At 38.9% G+C, this 19664-nt stretch overlaps 1 protein-coding gene and 1 long non-coding RNA gene across 3 annotated transcripts in view; one reads left to right on the top strand and one right to left on the bottom strand.

The window, feature by feature from the left end:
- The window catches only part of LOC130908495 (uncharacterized), a 78649-nt gene that overhangs the window by 31722 nt on the left and 27263 nt on the right, over nt 1-19664 (top strand). The gene's annotated exons all lie outside the window — the stretch shown is intronic.
- The window catches only part of LOC130908488 (cadherin-12-like), a 209307-nt gene that overhangs the window by 13981 nt on the left and 175662 nt on the right, over nt 1-19664 (bottom strand). Inside the window, exons 1-3 of one of the 2 annotated variants that reach the window (XM_057823948.1) lie at nt 13632-16918; nt 13289-13542; nt 3832-3968 (exon numbers count right to left, since the gene is read on the bottom strand). In XM_057823948.1, coding sequence (XP_057679931.1) covers nt 3832-3968; nt 13289-13542; nt 13632-13640 — 400 coding nt within the window. In that variant the 5' untranslated portion in view covers nt 13641-16918. Of the gene's footprint in view, nt 1-3831; nt 3969-13288; nt 13543-13631; nt 16919-19664 lie in introns of those variants that run through there. The other variant, XM_057823947.1, reaches the window with a different exon arrangement.

A 19664-nucleotide genomic window follows, 5' to 3' on the forward strand; every position in this document is an offset into this window, starting at 1 on the left:
TCAGGCTTAGATATGACTTTTAATTTTTTTGCGGCTCCAGACATATTAGTTTTATGTTTATTGGTCTAATATGGCTCGTTCAACATTTTGGGTTGCCGACCCATGGTCTATGCGATTGACTGCCGACCAATCCAGAGTGTACTGCTCCAGGAGTAGACCCACAAACCTAATGAGGAGGTCAAGCAATGCAGAAAATGGATGGAACCCACAGCTTTGCATTTATTAGATCTCCTTTACTGAAACCGAGACCATACAGAAACGTGAATTGCTTCATAGCAGCTCGATTCAATTACAGCGAGCTCTGCGCATTTGACCGTTTGAAACTGGAATGAGGGATTTGATTCTAAATTTGCCAATTTGAGCCGTCTTACTGGGCTTCCCTGAGAACTCTGCGACATCTCAAAGCTGTCAAAAGTTCCAGGATCTCACAGACCGTATGAAATGTATCGGCACATGTCCGAGATTATTCTCCTTCTAGCTGTCGTTATTCCCTGCCCTCGTCAAGCTGCCGGCTTGAGAGCATCCAAGAGACTGCGCGTTCCCGTAACCCCGGCACATCTCCAGGGCGCCTTCTATTGCCGCGTCTCTGGAGAGCTGCAGATGGCGCTCTCATTTTGCTGCATGACTGCGGCGGCAAGGCACAGCAAATCTCCTGGGAGAGAGCGAGAGAGAGCGGCTGTCGTCGGTTTCTCTGCTTTCACTTTGTCGAGGCAGGAGGAGAAAAAAAAGGGGACATGATAGAAGGTTCTGCAGCTGACCAATCTGAGATGCTTCTTGATTACTTCATGCCATGATTGCGGCTGTCATTTCTGTTTTTTTCCCCCTGTAAAAAGGACCTCAACTTGCACAATAAGCCTCCTGTCACATGGGAGACAAGTATAGATTCAGGCTAGAAATGTTGTCGAAACCTGGGATTCCCAACCTTTATGACCAAAGATACTGTACAAATCATCAAGACTTTCAGTGCCATTGACGGCAATAGACTTCTAATCCATTTTGACGAAGACGGCTGGCAGCCAATGAATTAAAATTGCGCGGGAATTGAATTAAATGATTTTTAAGCAATTCCAGGGCACTTCCTGTAGGTTTTGCTCACTTCCTGTTGACTTTCGGGCAGTACCAAGTCACTTCTTGTTGATTTTGAGGTAATTTAAGTCTCATTTCGGTCATTTCTGGTTCTTGAATCACTTCCTATCGATTTCATGACAATACATGGTCACGTTAATAATAGGTCACTTCCTGTTGATTTTGGGGGCAATTCCAGGTCATTTTGTTTTAATTTCAGGTGACTTGTAGTTTCCCACCTCGGTTTCTGCTTTACAGAACTGTACTTTATGTCGGGAACAACAAGATGTTAGCGCGAACCAATTCGCACAAATCAATTCCCGCATAAATCCAAGTGTTTTGCTGTGTCACGACACGGCTGTCTGACTTTGCGCTCTCCTCCCAGGAAGCATTATTTGTGCAGGCGTTGACTTCATTGTGACTTCAAACAACTGACAACGCTGCACTCGGGATGACAGAACGGGGCAGCCAAAAACAAGCATCCAATACCCTCGAGCTCAACCTCCTGCCAAATCCCATTCAAGGTCAAGAGCGCATTTCCACTCATGTCGGAGGAGTCCATCGTTGCCTGCACGGGAAAGTGCGGCCATTATTTTTCCCCAGACAGCTTTCCCGTGTGTCATTCCGCCACTTGACGAACATTCGAGGCCGCCAGGTGGAAGCGAGATAAGAGTGGCGGTGAGGTGCAGGTGGGCTAGGACGACGTGTATGGGAATGCGGTGTTCTCCCAGTTTATGGCCGTTCACCTACTGTCATTTTTTTTGGAATGTGCTGTTACTAAAATGTACTTTCACCATTATGATCGGGAACTATTTTTGCGGGAATGCTTTGTCTAGCAAATCTCCCCAAAAATATTTATATTCTCAATTCACACCGAAATGTTACAAAAGTTCACACGACACAGGCCGTTGACCTTTTGCCCTGAGCATTGCACCAAAAACACTTTTTGGGAGGATAAAAAGCCCCATGCATAGACAAAATCATTTGAAATTTAAAAATGCTATTTGTCCTGCAGCTTGGTGCCGATCGTAAGACGCCTATTTTCAAAAACTTAAAACCAAAACGGGCACCTCACTTAGGCATATAGTATGAGTCTCCATGAGCAGCGACATCAAAAAATTCAAAAATTCGTTCCCTTGTAAGATCCCGATTATTTTTTTTATGCAAGTATAGCAAAACTTAAAATGGCCTTAAAATTCTCAAATTTTAGGCTAGATGCACAAAAATCACCAAATGCAGAGATAATCGCCTATATTTTCACGATCAATAGCAATATTTAACATATATAAATACCAACTTTTTTTTTTGTAATATAGAGCAAGTTTTCAACAGCTAATCAGTCAATTTTCCGTCAGAAACAATACTTAAGGAAAACATGAAGAATCAATTTAATTTTACTCAAAAGCTATTTTTTTTTAATTAGGTTGAATTCCGCTATTGTGTAGAGATACAAAATCCAACATGGCAGCCGTAACAAAGTCTTAAGTTGAAAATTATTGTGAATAAATGCTTAACTATCGAAATTTCCCTAGATATGAACGTTCAAGTCTAGATTCTTGGTTAAAAGCAAAAAAACGGACAGTTATCAATCATTTTACATAAAAATTTCAAGCAAAAGTCTAGGAATTGTGTAATCCAACATGAAACAGAGCTTTTTAAGTTGAAAATTCTTCTTTCATATTCATCTTACGTAAATATTTCAAGCCAAAGTTACACTCATTTTATCCATTGGTTTTTATTCACAACGTTTCAAAGTGCATGCATGGGCTATTTTAATATAACAATTACCTTGAATCCTCAACCAAATCACTCTTGAAACACTCCTGCCTGCTTGTTTACAGTCAAACCTTTGCCCTATTTCCACCTAAATCCGGCAATAGAGGGCAGCATGTCTTTGAGTTTATCACAGTGAAAGTAAATGTTCTGCCTGGGTCGGCCCCCTACGGGAAGGCATGGTGCAATGTCTGTTGGAGCTGTCTTGTCAATTGATGGTGGAGTCGATGGTTAATTGGTTAATTTCACATGATGCCCACATTAAAACATTCACAACATTAAGGCAGAAGTAAAGTTTTTTTTGACAAAAGTGTAAAGTTCTGCTAATATTTTTGGCTAAATCTCAATATTTGATCATTGATTTTTGAAAAACTGCCTCAAGTTGCCCAAAAATGTACAGGAACTGACTCATGGGTGAGCAAAGCCACTGCACACAATTTGGTCTCCAGAATTTTTGTTATTTTTAATGTGACTGCTTGTTCTGGTGAAGATTTACCCTCAATGATCCTTCAAGATTTGAATAAATGTATGAAATTAATGGTGCTTCAACATAGCCGTTAGCTCCGATTCGCTCCTGGCACACCATCCGCGACACCGAAGCCCCCTGCCGTGCGCACGCATCCCAAGCACGACTTGGCGTGCCGCTACCGTGACCTTGATAGGAAGCGGGCACTATTCGTTTCCAAGGTGACGGAGATGACGAGAGCGCCGTATTTCACAGTGTGCTCTAATGAATATACAGCGTGGGTAATTTTGATTGAGCACCAGCCTGCCTCGGGGATAATGACTTTGACGCTTCTTAGCAGGAATGATGACTCGATGACGATAGATTTGCTTATTTATCCTGAAATTTGCCGCACCTCCTTCCGTTGGGGAGAAACGATAATTAGTTTCATGGCGTCTCTTAAAGACGTAGTTCTGGACAAAGCTCATCATTCTTCAAACTTTGTATTGGTTGGTCCAGAGCAGACCTTGAAAACTACTTGTACTTACTCAGTTTTGTGGCCACGATGGATATGTTGTGCCAGGCTACGCTCTCCCTGTCCAGCATCTCATTGGTAGAGATCGTTCCCTCCACAGGGTCGATGTCAAAGTAGCTGTCCAGGTCACTCCTCCAGTCGATCGAGTACCTAGGAGACACAATAGTTACTTAGCCTTCTCCCATCTGTGGGTTCAGGCAATAATCATGTTGTCAAAGTGTTCATTACTCATTGGGAATGCTCATTTCCAGTCAATGTGCTGAGGACGGCGTATAAATTCCAATCTAGTAATGGGCCGCATGCACTCAGGGCAATGCTGAGCAAACCATTTGCTCAGCAAACATAAATGAATTACTTTTTTGGGGAGAACTCGTTTCAGTAGGAATCAATCTCTTAGCCAATCAGCAACAAAGGCAGAAAAAAAGTGTCCCACGGAGTGAAACTTTAATGCAGTGAGAGGCTAAAAGATTGTCTTTATGGAGAATGATGCCATTGGTAGACAATGGTAAACAGCAGTTGTCATTCTTGACCAGTTGTCTGTAGTACACTGCTTCTCATTCATCCTTGGTTCTCTGCTCCCACCATAGTTACAGTGAAGCCAAGCTCTTAAAATGAGGCATTATATTTCTTAGTCTTAGCTCTTTGGAGCAATCTTTTGGGTCATTTCCCCCATCTGTCTTTGGGCTTGTCCTCATCAGGGAGTTCATCCTTACTGACTTAGGTTGATAGTCTGATCCATCTTGGATTGGATACAGCACTTAGGATTTCTTGTGTAATTTCATTTCATAATTCAAATTTGTGCATTCAGTCCTACTTTCATTGTTTCAAGAGACTTCAAATTGTGAAGCATCGCATCTGATCATCCATAACAAACTCAGCAGTGTCAGAAAGTGTTCAAATATTGATCACAACCCACTCATGTTCTTCAGCAGTACAATCACGACATAGGAGGAATGTGGTCTGAGGCTCTTTTCCACTGCATATGCAGTAGTTGTCATTTCTCCGGAGAATCCTAGCTGGACTTTTAAAGGACCACCTCACTATGCCACCATCCTGACTTTTCTTCTTGTGGCGAGCTACTTGATCCTCTCATTCATATGCATCAAAACTTATTCTTCTTCTTTCCTACTGAGTCTCCGAGTGGATGGATGGAGGCATAGCGGCGGGGGGAAAAGGAGGAGGTCTGGCTCATGTTCACAAGATGAGAGAATGATGACAGAAGCACTTCTCGGTAAATGTTTTACAACTTTTGGTCTGCTTCCATTTTGTTTCCATGTGATTCATGCTCGGGCTTTCTTTGAAAGTCAACTTCTTGAGTTTGAGATGGAATAGAATGCAAATTTTCTATGATTAGTACAGGATTTGAATGCTCAAAGGTCCAAATTGGAGTGGAGGTCCATTGTTTCGATCATTGGCTGCTATTGATGGTGCTAGATGTCCAATCCAATTTGACTGAGAGGCCAGCAGCAAATGATCACGGCCGTCTTTTGTCATCTATCAACATTTGTTCACCTTTTACGTTTTGCTCGTCATCTCTATCACAAGGGTGTAGGTTTGCATAGGGACGGTAGGGACATAACACTACTAACTTTTCAGGATGTTCAAATTGTCCCCACCAACTTTTAAGCGACCTTATTTGCTTTATACAATGAGTTCCGTTATATACAGGTAAGTAATTTAGATAGTCTTCCCATATGTTATAAGGAAAGAATAGACCCTACCATTATTAAGTGAATTATTTTCATTATGGTCAGACTTACATCTATGCCTTTTCAATTTTTCTCAAGTCCATTTTTCCCCCCTCACACACGTTTGATTGGCTAATGACTTGACCTCACCCCTCCCACCACAATGACACACGCACACTCACACAGCCCCGACAGATTAATGTTGACAACATGCCGCTGACCCTGCACCCTTCGAAGAGGGATATTTGTTTTTTTCAGCCAGAAGCAGCCACTGTAAGTAATGTAAAAAGACGTCAAAGTTGTGGAGGTGGGGGAAACACTAATTTTGCTACTGAAAGTCCGACCTGCATCAGAGTTGGCATAACATTAAACTGTGTAAACTTGCTAACTTGCAAAACTACTGCCGTCAGGCCAGCCTCCACAAGGAACAATGTAGTCAAGCTAGACGTCCCTCATTTGGGTCTTTTTTTTGCATTGTGTGCATTACGGTAATGCAATGCAATGGCTTTAAAGTGCAAGTTCCTTTATTTAAAAAAACAAAAACAACAAAAAAAAACAGCGCTATTCAAGAATGAGTCCACTTCAGAGGGACACTGACATTAACATGAACTGATATGAAAAATCACACATCAGAATTTTGAGTACTTCGGTTCGAGTCCTGAGGTAGTTTAGTAAGCCTTAGATGTTGATTGGTCCTTGGATATATGAGATAATTTTGTCCCAAATCACTTTTATATTAATACTTTAGTTTGAGTCTATGGGTGCTCCAGTGTTACCCAGAAGTGGATCCATTCTTGGATACCTCTCCCGTTTTTTTTTTTTTTTTTTTTTATATATAAAAGGACTTCACTTCAAAATGTTGCCTTAGTAGTTTTTGAGAACAAGTGTTCGAATTGGACGTTGTATCACCTGAACCAATAGTCAAGAAATTAGTACAAATCGATAGATTGATTTTGCATTGATGATATAACCTATCGGTTTAATTAGGTTCATATTCAAGAGAAATGTAGCCCTGACCCCTGTTCACTAATCTCTTATAAATGTCCAGTCCCCAGCAAAAATTGATATATTAATAATTAATATATAATTGTTATAAATGTCATATTGTCCCTACCAACGTTGAGACCAAACCTACGTCCTTGCTCTCACCAGTGAATATTTCCTTGTTACACAGGTTGCAAATGTTTAAGGCTTGGTAGAAGTGTGCTTTCTTTTGATTAATGTTATCTACAGGTCCCTCGCGAACCGTTTTGACTCATTATAAATTGTTGAGGAGCTCCCTAACGATTCGAGGTTGGGAAACCTTTCATCTCATCCATCAGGCTTGAGATTACAAAACCTGAAACAGATGTTTTAGGCCCAGCGCTGGTTATGATGCTAATCACGCCTTGTCGCACATCAATTCCCCGTAATTGGCAGCCCTAGCTTAGTTGTCTCTAGTCGTGACTCGTAAAATTAATGACATTGTTGATGGTGTTAATTGAGTCCAGAGAACGATGCGCACTGTACTCAAGTTAACCGAGGGGAAAAACATCAAGTTTACTCTTTGCGGTCGCAAGTTTTTCAACCGCAACCCAGAAGCCGGGGTCTTTGGGAAGCATTTTAATGGAGGAAAGCTCCTTAAAACCTTACCACCATTCAACATTCATGATGGTCTTTTGTCTCCCCAGACACTGATAACAGCACACATTGCTGCTAAACAGCGCAGTGGCCTAAAAGCATGCTAGCAGATGCATGATGGCTACAGCTCTATTGTTTTTTTTTTTTTCTTTTATACTTCAGGATGCCGTGGATGAATATTTAACGCACGGGAGACAAAGTGCAGTCTTACGACCTTGTACTTTTGTTTTTTTGCATTTGCATTTGTTTTGTTTAGTCTCACAGTAAAATATTCATTTAAAAACATCTCCGGACCGTGTAACGCAGGGTGCGTTTGTCCGTCATGCTCCGACAGTACATCTCGTCCCGATTCGGCCGTGCGGGTTAATAGATTTGAAGTACAAAAGGCTTCTCATACATTTTTAAGAGTGGTCCATTGTTGCGGCACTCAAGGGGGTGAGGTTGTGGGGGGGCAAACATGGCGTGAAAGTGTGAGGGCAACGGGAGTTGAGCTTCTCGTGTCACATCCATAACACGCTGCTGATGTTTAAACGTCTCCCCTGGTAATTACCAGAGGGAGAGCAACACTAAAGTACAACACTTGAGCTTCTATTAAGATCCTATCGCGCGAGTGGACAGTGTTTTACTCGTAGTGCTCTTTTTTTTTTCTCCCCGCACTCGGTGTAATCCACTTTTGGTGGAGAGTTATTTTTATGTCGAAAAGTCCGCACTGCTGCAAAAACAACACACTTCAGTATAACTTTAGTGTGAGAAAATCGTGTAAGTCAGTCAAAGGCGACATTAATTTGAGGTTCTGCCGATATTTCGTCCTCGGGGATTTGATCGTCTTTCTTGGCAGTCAAATGAGATTATTGTAAGATTCTGGAAACAGATTGATTTTGAGTCACGTCAGACACAAAACGGGTGAAGTTGTACGGCTTTGAATTGAGGAGCTGTCTGACAAAGTTACCGTAATTATAGATGTTAGCTTAAGAATTTGGATAAATGAGGTAAAATTTTGGGTAGCTGTTGAATTTCGGGTTTAATATTTTCAGTCAGTAGAAATTATTTTACACTGTCACTTCCAAAGGATGCTTTTCGACTGGGAATTTGGTTTGGCACGGCCAAGACTAGTTTTTGCTAATTTCAAGGATTATTACGGCATTTTAATAATTTCATTGAATACCAACTTTGGATTGATAAGACTTCTTACAGCAATCTTTTCCTATTACGAATTTATTTAAAAAAACAAAACAAAACATGGTTTCTTAGTTCTTCAATGACAGACATTTCCCGTTTTTCTTTTAAACATTGTTAGGTATATTTCGCGACATTTATGTTTTGTTACTTTATCAATTAGGAAAACAAAACATTTTTGTTTTTTCAACACAAATTTTAGGACTGATTTATTGTAACCGGTGTTGTTCTCGTCAACAATGACTATAATGAAAATATTTCGTTAAAGAAAAATTTTATCATTGCGATGACGAGACGATAACGAGCTAAAATCATGTTTTGGGGGACTAAAACATAACGAGACTAATGCCAGTGTTGTTCAAATAATACGAAATGTGCCAAAGTTTCCGTCATGTTCACAATGTGTGACATTTTATTTGGCGTTATCCTGCATCGTAGCAGTGTCTGGTTGTGTTATTCATGTGACGTGCTGCGCCCTCGGCCACGACTCAGTGTGTCCTCTCCAGTCTCCAAGCTTGCACACACAGTAAGATTTGTTTTCTTTTGGTGGCCAGAGAGAATATGCAATGTTGCATTAGCCTTTAAAGGTCTGTGCTGAGTGAACATCACACGCTAAATCTAACCTGTAGCATTAGCATAGCATTTACATTTGCATTACGCTAATGCCAATGGTGAACGTCCGTTTAAACTCTGGGACAACTTTTTTTACGGACAGTTTGTGGCATCCAGGTGGCTATAATTAATCGAAAATAATGTACTGTTTTCCTGCTAAGTGTGTATTATCACCAAGTTGGCGTTGTCCTGATAGACGCTACAATATGTGCTCGCCTGTCAGTGTTCATTCGAAATAGTTGGAAACCTTTATATATTTATTTATTTTTGAAGTAATTTTTTTTTTTTTAGTTTTGTAGGCAAAAACATTTTTTGTAAACGTCGACTAAAACAAGACAGACACACATTTTGAGATGACTAAAATATGACCAAGTTTTATCATCCAAAAATAGACGAAAATTATAAGGGCTGCCAAAAACAAGGATTTTAACAAGAATTTATTCTATATTGTCCAATTCACCAACACCATGTGTTCTTCAATCTTCTGAATTCAATATTTCAACATTTTAAATATTGGACCTTTTTTAGCCAAAACCTCTTTATCCCTAAATCGATCATGTGAAAATCTATTGACGAACGGACGGATATCAACATGGAGCCTCACTCCCTTTCATAAAGTCGGTGCTCTCACAAGGTCAAAACAAGTTCAGAGCAACCTAGCGATGACGCCAAAGCAATTGTGATGTTGAGTCTGCATTGATTGATTGATTGTTCCTGGGGCTGATGACAGAAGTCCTCCGCTTGGAAAGTGGCGGCGGCCTTGATGAACAAGGACCGCAGACATCTACGAGTAGATTAAAAGACGTAAACGCTTCAATCACGTAAAAAAGCGTCAGGACCGTCGCTCAGTACGCACCGTCCAGTCGCGAGCATTGTTTTTCACAATCAGCGTCGTATTGAGCGCACTTCATTAGAAGGTCAGAGCGCTTCATTTGCTTTCATAATTACATTTATACTGCTAATTGGAAATAATTGTATTACATTTTCATTGTTTATCAGTCTCTTTTGTTAGCTTGGGGTGGAAATGTTGGGCCTTAATTGCAAAGACAAAAACAATTTCCCCCCCCTGAATAAAGCAGGAGCTTTGTCGGAAATATCGGAGAGCATCCACCACTTGAATGTAGTGGTGCCGGTATGAGATTCTGAAGGTATGACAACCATAGGCAAAAATATTACGGTATCATGGTGTTGCAATTACAGCTCTAAAATGTGTTACTTTGAGGGGATAAAAAAGGTAAAACTATTTTCCATTGAACGTTTTTTTTCCCAACACAAAAAAGCAAGTCGGAACATAAGTACAATGTTAAGTTGAAATAAATAAAAATACCTGAAATATTTTAACTAGGACTGTCAAAATTATCGCGTTAACGGGCGGTAATTAATTTTTTAAATTAATCACGTTAAAATATTTGATGCAATTAACACACATGCCCCGCTCACACAGATTTAAATGACAGTACAGTGAAATGCCCCCTTGTTAATTGTGTTTTATGGAGTTTAGCCACCCTCTGCTGGCGCTTGGGCGTGACTGATTTTATAGGGTTCAGCACCCATGAGCATTGTTTATTACTTAAATAAATTAATTTTTTAATTAATTTAATTTAATTATTGAGATCAACAATGGTGGGCTACTAGTTTATTTTTTGATAGAAAATTTTACAAATTTCATTAAAACGAAAACATTAAGAGGGGTTTTAATATAAAATTTCTATAACTTGTACTAACATTTCTTTTAAGAACTACAAGTCTTTCTATCCATGGCTCGCTTTAACAGAATATTAATGTTAATGCCATCTTGTTGATTTATTGTTATAATAAACAAGTACAGTCCTTATGTACCGTATGTTGAATGTATATATCCATCTTGTCTTATCTTTCCATTCCAAAAATCATTTACAGAAAAATATGGCAATTTTTATAGATGGTTCGAATTGCGATTAATTGCGATTAATTACGATTAATTAATTTTTAAGCTGTAATTAACTCGATTAAAAAATTTAATCGTTTGACAGCCGTAATTTTAAATAAAATTTTAAATAAATGCAGTCCTTTAGGTGAGCATAAACGTACAGCCACAGCTCAACATTCTTACCAACCGAACAAAAATAATTGTTTTTCATTAAAAGCACGCGTGTATAACTCGTATCATGTTTACATTATACACACTTTCTTTCTCAGCACACACGGTTGCCAGAGAGAAAAAAACAAATTTTTACCACCGCTAGATACACTAAACACGCTGGAGTTTACTCTCGTAGCGTTCATGATAGTGTTTACTAACCTTTAATTTTGTATAAATGCAAAATTATATTGGAGGTATTGCCTCCTCAGCAGCCACCCTCCTCAAACCCGCAAACATGTTTTACATGTTGGTTTTCCTCAAAGCTGTGGCTTTCTGTAACTTTTCTGTAGTTGAATTATTCCCACACTGGCCATTTTGTTTTCCTCAAGGGGGGAAAAAGTTTAGGAGTTTCACCTCCTCCATTGTGTAGCACAGCTGACTCACTGACACTGAGCAACCAGTGGTGGGGGAGGGTTGAGCCTTGCAGCTGCAAGCGAGGGATTTCTCCCTGCATTTTTGGTACATAAAAATGGCTAATACCGTATGATAGAATTTTTTTGTTGTTGCAGATTTGAAACAGTGACGTTTTCATACCACGGTTTATCTTGAAACCGGTAGTTGGCACATGTCTACTTAAATGACATTTTTTCCCCCTGAATTTAGCGCTTTACCTTAGTTTCTTGCGACAAATATACCAGAAAATTGCACTTGTGTCCAAAATTTGCGAATAATTTCAGTTGTTTAATGAGAACAACAATGACTGTTCTTTGATGATTTTTTTTTTCAGTTCTTCTCAAGATGTTGACTTAATTTTTCTCCACATCTCATTAATAAAATATTTGCCTTTTTTCGCCCAGAACTTTGTACAGCAACACATTGGTTTCATATCTTTTTACGCACTTTTTCATTTAGAGTACTGTTTCCAAAATTAGATTTGAAAACACATTTTGATCAAAATAATTTTTCCTACATTTCTCAAATAAAATGCGCTTTTTTCGCCGAAACCTCATGCAACAACACATTCGTTGAAATCCTTGTTCATGCATTAAATAAAATTATATACAGTGGGTAGAACAAGTATTTGATACACTGCCAATGGGTTTTCCCATTGGCAGTGTATCAAATACTTGTTCTCCCACTGTATACATTTCATCCAAGCAATAGACTTCAACTCATTTATATAAAAACACAGTTGTGTGCTAATTTGACGCTATAATAAAAGTTAAAATCCATTCGTTTTGTCAAATTTGTCCACCTGACTACATTATCATTGCTGTAATATACTTACAGTATATACATTTTTATTAGGGCTGTCAAACGATTAAAATTTTTAATCGAGTTAATTACAGCTTAAAAATTAATTGTAATTAATCGCAATTCAAACCGTCTATAAAATATGCCATATTTTTCTGTAAATTATATATATATTCTGTAAAATAATTTGTTGGAATGGAAAGATAAGACACAAGTTGGATATATACATTCAACATACGGTACATAAGGACTGTAGTGGGCATTTCACTCTACTGTCATTTAAATCTGTCTATGCTGTCCTCACTCCGAAGCGTCTACTTTTTCCAAAGCTAGACAGCTAGTGAACGACGCCTTAATAATCAGACTTCTTCCTTTTTCATCTGATTTATTAATAAAATGGCCTCAAACCACTGTCCTCTTTAGACCGTAGTGAAACTACAAAAAAAAAGTACACAAGCATTGCATTAGCAACAACGTTAGCTTAGCACGCTATACAGGTTCACTAAACATAAACAAAAAGCGTCTCATACAAAAAATATAACATTTCGCTTACTAACATAATATGTACATTCTTTACAACAACCATACTTACGGACAAATCTTGTCCAAGGATCATATAAGCATTACATTACAACGTAGGCGTCAGCCTGAGATGTCGTGCAGCCATATTGAACTGGCAAGAAAGCAATAAACCATGTCGCAAAGCGACCACAAGAGTTCGCTGTTAGACAGCTTAAAAAACCTTGCTGTAAAATTTACCAAAAGGCAGAATACTGTCTGAGCGGGACATGTGCGTTAATTGCGTCAAATATTTTAACGTGATTAATTAAAAAAAAATAATTACCGCGCGTTAACGCGATAATTTTGACAGCCCTAATTTTTATATACATTTTTTCAAGCTGTTAGCTCTCATTGGCGGTGATAGACGTCCAATCCATTTGACCAAGGAGAGTTAGCGAGCATTGAGTTAATAATTTTATTATTTAGTCTTTATACAAATTAACCCGTGTTTAATTCACGGAGACAACCGTGAAGTTTTTCTCCGAGTTGAACTGCACCTGACAGGACTGCTGCTGGCGTCCAAGTCCTGCGCCGTCACTGCACCGATGATGGTGCCCGCCGGTGTGTCTTCGTACACATCCATCACGTAGGCGGGCTTATTGAACACCGGGGGCTCGTCCACATCCAGGACGTTAATCTTCACCGTCGCTGTGTCTTTGAAGGCCCCGAAGGTCTGGAATCGGGGATCCAGATGAGCGTTGGACGCGTCGACCTTGAAGGTATACGCCTTCTTGCTCTCATAGTCCAGAGGCTGGAGGACAAAAATAAGAATGCGGGTTCAAGTAACAATCACCGCCACTGCCGGTTATTTGTCATTTCAAGCCATTATGGTGCCATTACCCAGAACATCCATTTTATAACTGTTGTTTTTGGAAGTCACGGTTGAGATGGATGGACCACATTGGTGGCTGGCAAACGTTTCCGTGCCCTGCATTCACAGAATAAATGGCCAGCACCCCCGTACGAGTAATAATGGCAATAATTACGCCTCCTAGTTAGGGAACATTGCCACCAGTGTGTGGGTTTAAGAAGAAATATGCTGTTTTTTGGAGAAATTGCTTTTAAAGTGACATTTTGCTGGAGTTCCACTTTGAGGAAGTTAAAGTTTGTACCGGACACTCTCTTAGCTCCTCGCCTCCTAACCCTTTACCAAATTGACCCCAAATAGGTAAAATTGAAAGACTAAGAGTGCTTAGTTGGTAAAGTTACAAGTTTTCTTTAAAAACTGAACTGACACACTTAAGCCCCTTTCACACTTATATCCCAGTAAATTCCCATGTAAGGTGATGCAGGATTTAGCCTTGTCATGGCTTTCACACATGGGGAAATGTCCAAGTTGTATATGTGAACTTGATTTGTCCCATGTTGGAATCTCTCTCTCTCGATTTAATAACCTGGACATTATGTCATTTTTGGTCGGCACGGGCTGTCACATTCTGTTGGTCAGATCGTGTTTTGTTACAGAGGCGATTGTGGGAGTGTTCCTGACGTCGTACCTGGCGCCAATTCAAGCTCATCCAGACTATATTTAAGCCCAGGCAATCTAAGACAAGGGTGCTGAGATATTAATGGGTGCCATTCAACACCTTGTACTTCTCGAAATTCGTGCATTTGCTAGCTTGTTCGTCTGCTGCCCTTGCTTTGAAATCCTCTACGTTGTTCGGTATTTGAGTGTATATACCGTATTAGCCCAAATATAAGACGGCCCTGATTATAAGATGACCTCTTTTTCAAGACTCAAGTTTGAAAAGACTTTTTGAGCACCAAATTAATTTTTATACAGAAAATTATTACAGTACATCTGAGAGAAAAAGCATGTTGTTTTGCCTCATTCAAATCTTAATATCTGAACATTTAAATATTTAAACTAAAGTGCAATCACATTCGTAAATGAATGGCTTCTGGTTTTTGAAATGTAAATAAACCAATCTATTGTGATAAAACAACAAAATTGCAATAACTGCATTAACCATCAAAGTGAAGCCTAACTGTAACTGTAGTCTTGAAACAAATCTGAATAAGGAAAAACATTGCAATAAAATACTGCAAACTGGTTAAATTAGTAGCTGAGATCTGTCATGACAGAACATCGCTTCAATGATATCTGGCGCCATCTAGCGTCAATGGGGAGAGTAGCTGAGATCTGTCATGACAGAACATCGCTTCAATGATATCTGGCGCCATCTAGCGTCATGAATGGGTATAACGAATAGACCGCGAATATAAGACGACCCCCACTTTTTCATTTTTATTTCAATGCAAAAAAACAGTCTTCGGACAAATACGGTATTTTGTCATATCGGCTCTATACTTACTGCTTAGGTTAGTTTTTTTTTTTATCCCCATCGACCTACAGTACTGCCACGGACCCATTGTGTAATTGCCCCTTTTTCCGCGATCGCGTGTCTATGTGTATTTAATAAACCCTTGAACGCATCCCTCCGTTGTTTTTTGATTTGAGGTACAACCTTGTTTCCGCATATGCGGACCCTAACATCGGCACAAAATTAACCACACATTTCCAAAGATGGACGATGGACTCTCTTCCTCGGCTCTATGATCCAGTAGCAATTTTTAATTTCCTTATGTTTTCAGTTTAATTTTCCCATTTCCAGTTTGCCATGTTGATAATTATGACGGGGCGGGAGTGGGTTCTCTGTAATACTCCAAATTATTGTAAAAAATGCTTAGAATAAGCTGAAATAAGTACTTCGGTAATACAGTATAACCTATAACTATTTCATGTCCATATATGTGGTTGCCAAGTTCTCAGGCAGGGCCGGTGTATTCGACGAAATGGGATCGAGGCGTTTACAGAATTTAGGAGTTGAGAAAAACTGATAATTTCACTCCTGGAAGCAGCACATGTCACTTATAAATTCATGTTCCAACAGAAATACCTGAACTTGCCGCCCCCTGAGCACCAAAGTTCTCATAAACGAAAAGAAGTTGTTGAGAGGTTCACATGTTCGTCCTTCCCGGTGCTTCCGACACGTCAACTCAGGGTCAATTAGTCAAAGCGAGCGGACGAATGCGCATCGCAGACGCGTCGACATCTGAGGTGTGAATGTCTTGACAGCGGTGACACGCTTGTTCTCGCCTCCGCCTGTCTGCTGCCCTCTCATGTGAGACCGCCCACACTTGGCGAGAGCTCGCCGCGGTCACGCTCCGCCGGCCCCATAGTCGCACGAGAGACATTCATGTTCCGTGTACTTCAAATGGACTAACAAGGCGGCACCTCGGCATCAACGCTACCTGCCTCCATTCCGCCGTCCCGGGACGCCTGATTTCTCTGGCAGCTTGTTTGGAAAGAGGTTAAAATAGCTTTGGAATGAGAGGAAGTGATTGTTTTTGTGTGACCTCCCACCTGAACCTAGTCAAAGTATAGCTCCAAGAAGATATTTCATGCTTTTTCAAGCTACCTGTCATCTTTGTTTTATTGGCTTTTCACTAGAGCGGTAGTTTTTACACTTTATTTTGGTGTGTACTGCATATGAAGTCAACTTATGGAAGAAAAATAGAGTACAACTTAATGTCAATATAGGGAAATGAAGCAATCAACCAATTGACAATTTATCAAAATTTAGGAGCAACTATATTGATAGTCAGTTAAACATTTAGACATTGTTTACTTCAGAAGTGTCCAAACTCACATTTTTGGAGCCAGTTAATGATAAATATCATCTTATTTATTTTATTGTTGTGATTTTATGAAATGACAAAGGAAAAGAAAACAAAGTATTCTTTTATTTCCAACTTTGAAATGTTTTTATTTTGAAATTTATATATACAGGTAGTCCTCGGGTTACGAAGTAGTTCCATTCCTATGCTGGCGACGTAACTGGAATTTCCGCGCAAGTCGGAATTAACCCTTTAAGTGCCCCTAAATACCTCCTTTAATCTAAAAACATGTATCATACATCATTGCACTGTCCTCGCCAAGATGTTTGAGCTAAGTCCTGGCTAAACAATTAGCTAAGCTCCGACAGACCATGGCAGACGTCCTTGTGGTTTGCTGACTTTATTCAGCTGCTCATGACATCAACACCATCAGAATGAAACTAAAATAATGAAATTAAATCAGTTTAATCTTCAATAACAGCAATTCTAATTTAAGTTTATAACTAGCTGCATCAGTTAGCGTCCGCACATCATCAAAAATAATAATATAAAATTGCCCCAAGTATTTGACCACAATTGAAAACGCAGAATAAACGGTACAAAATGCTTCATAAGCAACAAATGTGCACGCAGGCTCGCAGCTGTAATCTATCCCCTCGTTCTCTCACTCGGCTGCGGGACTTCTTCATGGGAACAAATGTGCTCGTCCTCGTGTGTGCCTATGCGCTGTTCTTCGTGTGCGCAAATGCGTTCTTCTTCGTGTGTACATGCTCACGTGTGGAAGTACTACCAGCTCTTTGCTTCCTGCGGCAAAATAAACGCATGCATAACTAAAGTCAACATTATAAAAAAAAAACTTAAAAAAAAAAAAAACGTAAGTAAAGTCGAATTCATGTAAGTCGAATACGTCGTAACCCGGGGACTACACACACACACACACATATGTATATATATATATATATATATATATATATATATATATATATATATAATATGTACTGTTTAAAAAGTATATTTTAACTCCTTCACTGCCTTAATGGCAAAAGACGTCAAAAATGTCTGACCTGGAATGGGTGGCATTGAATGATCATGTTTTACTGGGTGGGGCAAATTAACATCATCCAATGACAGGCAAGGAGTTAAAAGGAAAAGATTTCTATAGTCCTTCTGAACAGCAGATTAGTATCTTTGCAATAGGACTGCAACTAACGATTGTTTTAATAATCTATTAATTGGATGATTAATTAGAAAATTAAACGGATAAATGTCATTTATTTTCAATTACTTTCACAATTTACCTTGACGTTGTTTTCGGCATGTTGTTGAAGACAAAATGGATGACCCTTTCAACTGAATCGATTATCAAATTCATTGGCAACTAATTTGTTAATCGATTTAACAGATTCGTTGTTGCAGCCCTAATAAAAAGCTGGCTTGAATTGTGCGTTTTCTTTTCTTTGAATTTAATTAATTTTACATTTTTAATTACTATTATTATCTTGTTTGTGTGTGTGTGTGTGGGGGGGGGGGTGCGTATGTGTGGTTCGTGTAAAATAGATGAGGACTTGCTCATGATACAGCCAAACATAACTTTTTCCTAGGAATTATGGCAAAGACAAGTGATCAACCTATCCTTTTTTTTTTTTCATTATTTTTCCCACTGATACCTATCTATCTATCTATCTATCTATCTCTCTCTCTCTCTCTCTCTCTCTCTCTCTCTCTCTCTCTCTCTCTCTCTCTCTCTCTCTCTCTCTCTCTCTCTCTCTCTCTCTCTCTCTCTCTCTCTCTCTCTCTCTCTCTCTCTCTCTCTCTATATACACATAATAGGGCTGTCAAACGATTAAAATTTTTAATCGAGTTAATTACAGCTTAAAAAGTAATTAATCACAATCGCAATTCAAACCATCTCTAAAATATGCCATATTTTTCTGTAAATTATTGTTGGAATGGAAAGATAAGACACAAGACGGATATATACATACAACATACTGTACATAAGTGCTGTATTTGTTTATTATAACAATAAATCCACAAATGGCATTAACATTTTCTGTTTAAGTGATCCACGGATAGTAAGACTTGTAGTTCATAAAAGATAAATGTTATAGTAATTTTATATTAAAACCCCTCTTCATATTTTCGTTTTAATAAAATCAAAAGTAGAGTTCATATAATAAGAAGAAAAATAACAATAAGAATTGAGTGACCAAACTCTGAGTAATGCCAGTTCACTTTGCACTGCTGTGTGAGAATAGGGCCTCATTACTACAGACTGAAGTGCTTTTCTTTTTGTGAACATTATTTTTTTTTTGAGAGATAGCAATATTATTTTTGTTGTGCTTTCACTAAATGATACTTCTGTTTGTTGTGAAGGAGTTGCAGAAGCTTATGCCAATAAACGGCGCAGCCCAAAGAACGCCTGTGTCCACTCGCCTTTATAACAGATATATCTCTGTGCATATCTTACCCAAAATACTACAAGAGACACATAATTGCCACTAAAAGAAAGCAAACTTACCGAAATATGTGTGGAGCACAAAGCAACAGCATAAACGTCTCACAACTACTAATTCTCCCACTATTAGTAGGAATAACATTAGTATGGAACGGCGCTGCCCCCAAGCGGCCGGTGGCATTCTCTTCACTCTTAATGTCCATAAACGGCGTCATTGAAATCTGTTTGAGGCAATGCGAGAGCGGCTTATTCAGTGCATACGTTAATTGCGTCAAATATTTTAACGTGATTAATTAAAAAAATTAACGCCCGTTAATGCGATAATTTTGACAGCCTTAATACATACATATATATATATATATACCTATATATATATATATATATATATATATATATACACTAATTGATTTGTTGTTTTTGATGTGGCTGAGAATTATTAAATCATGTCAATATATACAAAAGCTAAAAAAAAAAAAAAGATGTATACAAAAAAAAAGTCGAAACTAAAACTTCTAATGGCTGCAAAAAAAAAAAAAAAAAGGCTGGTTTAGATAGCAAGAGCTCCAAAAATTGGCAAAAATGTGGTTGTTTTCCAAAGTAAAAGCAGGTTTTTGTTAATGTCTTGCTTTGACTTACCGTAATTTTTGGACTATAAGCTGTTACTTTTGCCCTCATTTTGACTCCTTTGGCTTATAGTCCAGTGCGGCTTATTTGTTGATTTATTTGGGGTAATAGGAAACTCATTATTTGACAGCTGCGTCATAAGACTGCTGTAAGACCGTCATAAATATGAC

Source organism: Corythoichthys intestinalis, chromosome 20, assembly GCF_030265065.1.
Source record: "Corythoichthys intestinalis isolate RoL2023-P3 chromosome 20, ASM3026506v1, whole genome shotgun sequence".
Classification (NCBI taxonomy): Eukaryota; Metazoa; Chordata; class Actinopteri; order Syngnathiformes; family Syngnathidae; genus Corythoichthys; species Corythoichthys intestinalis.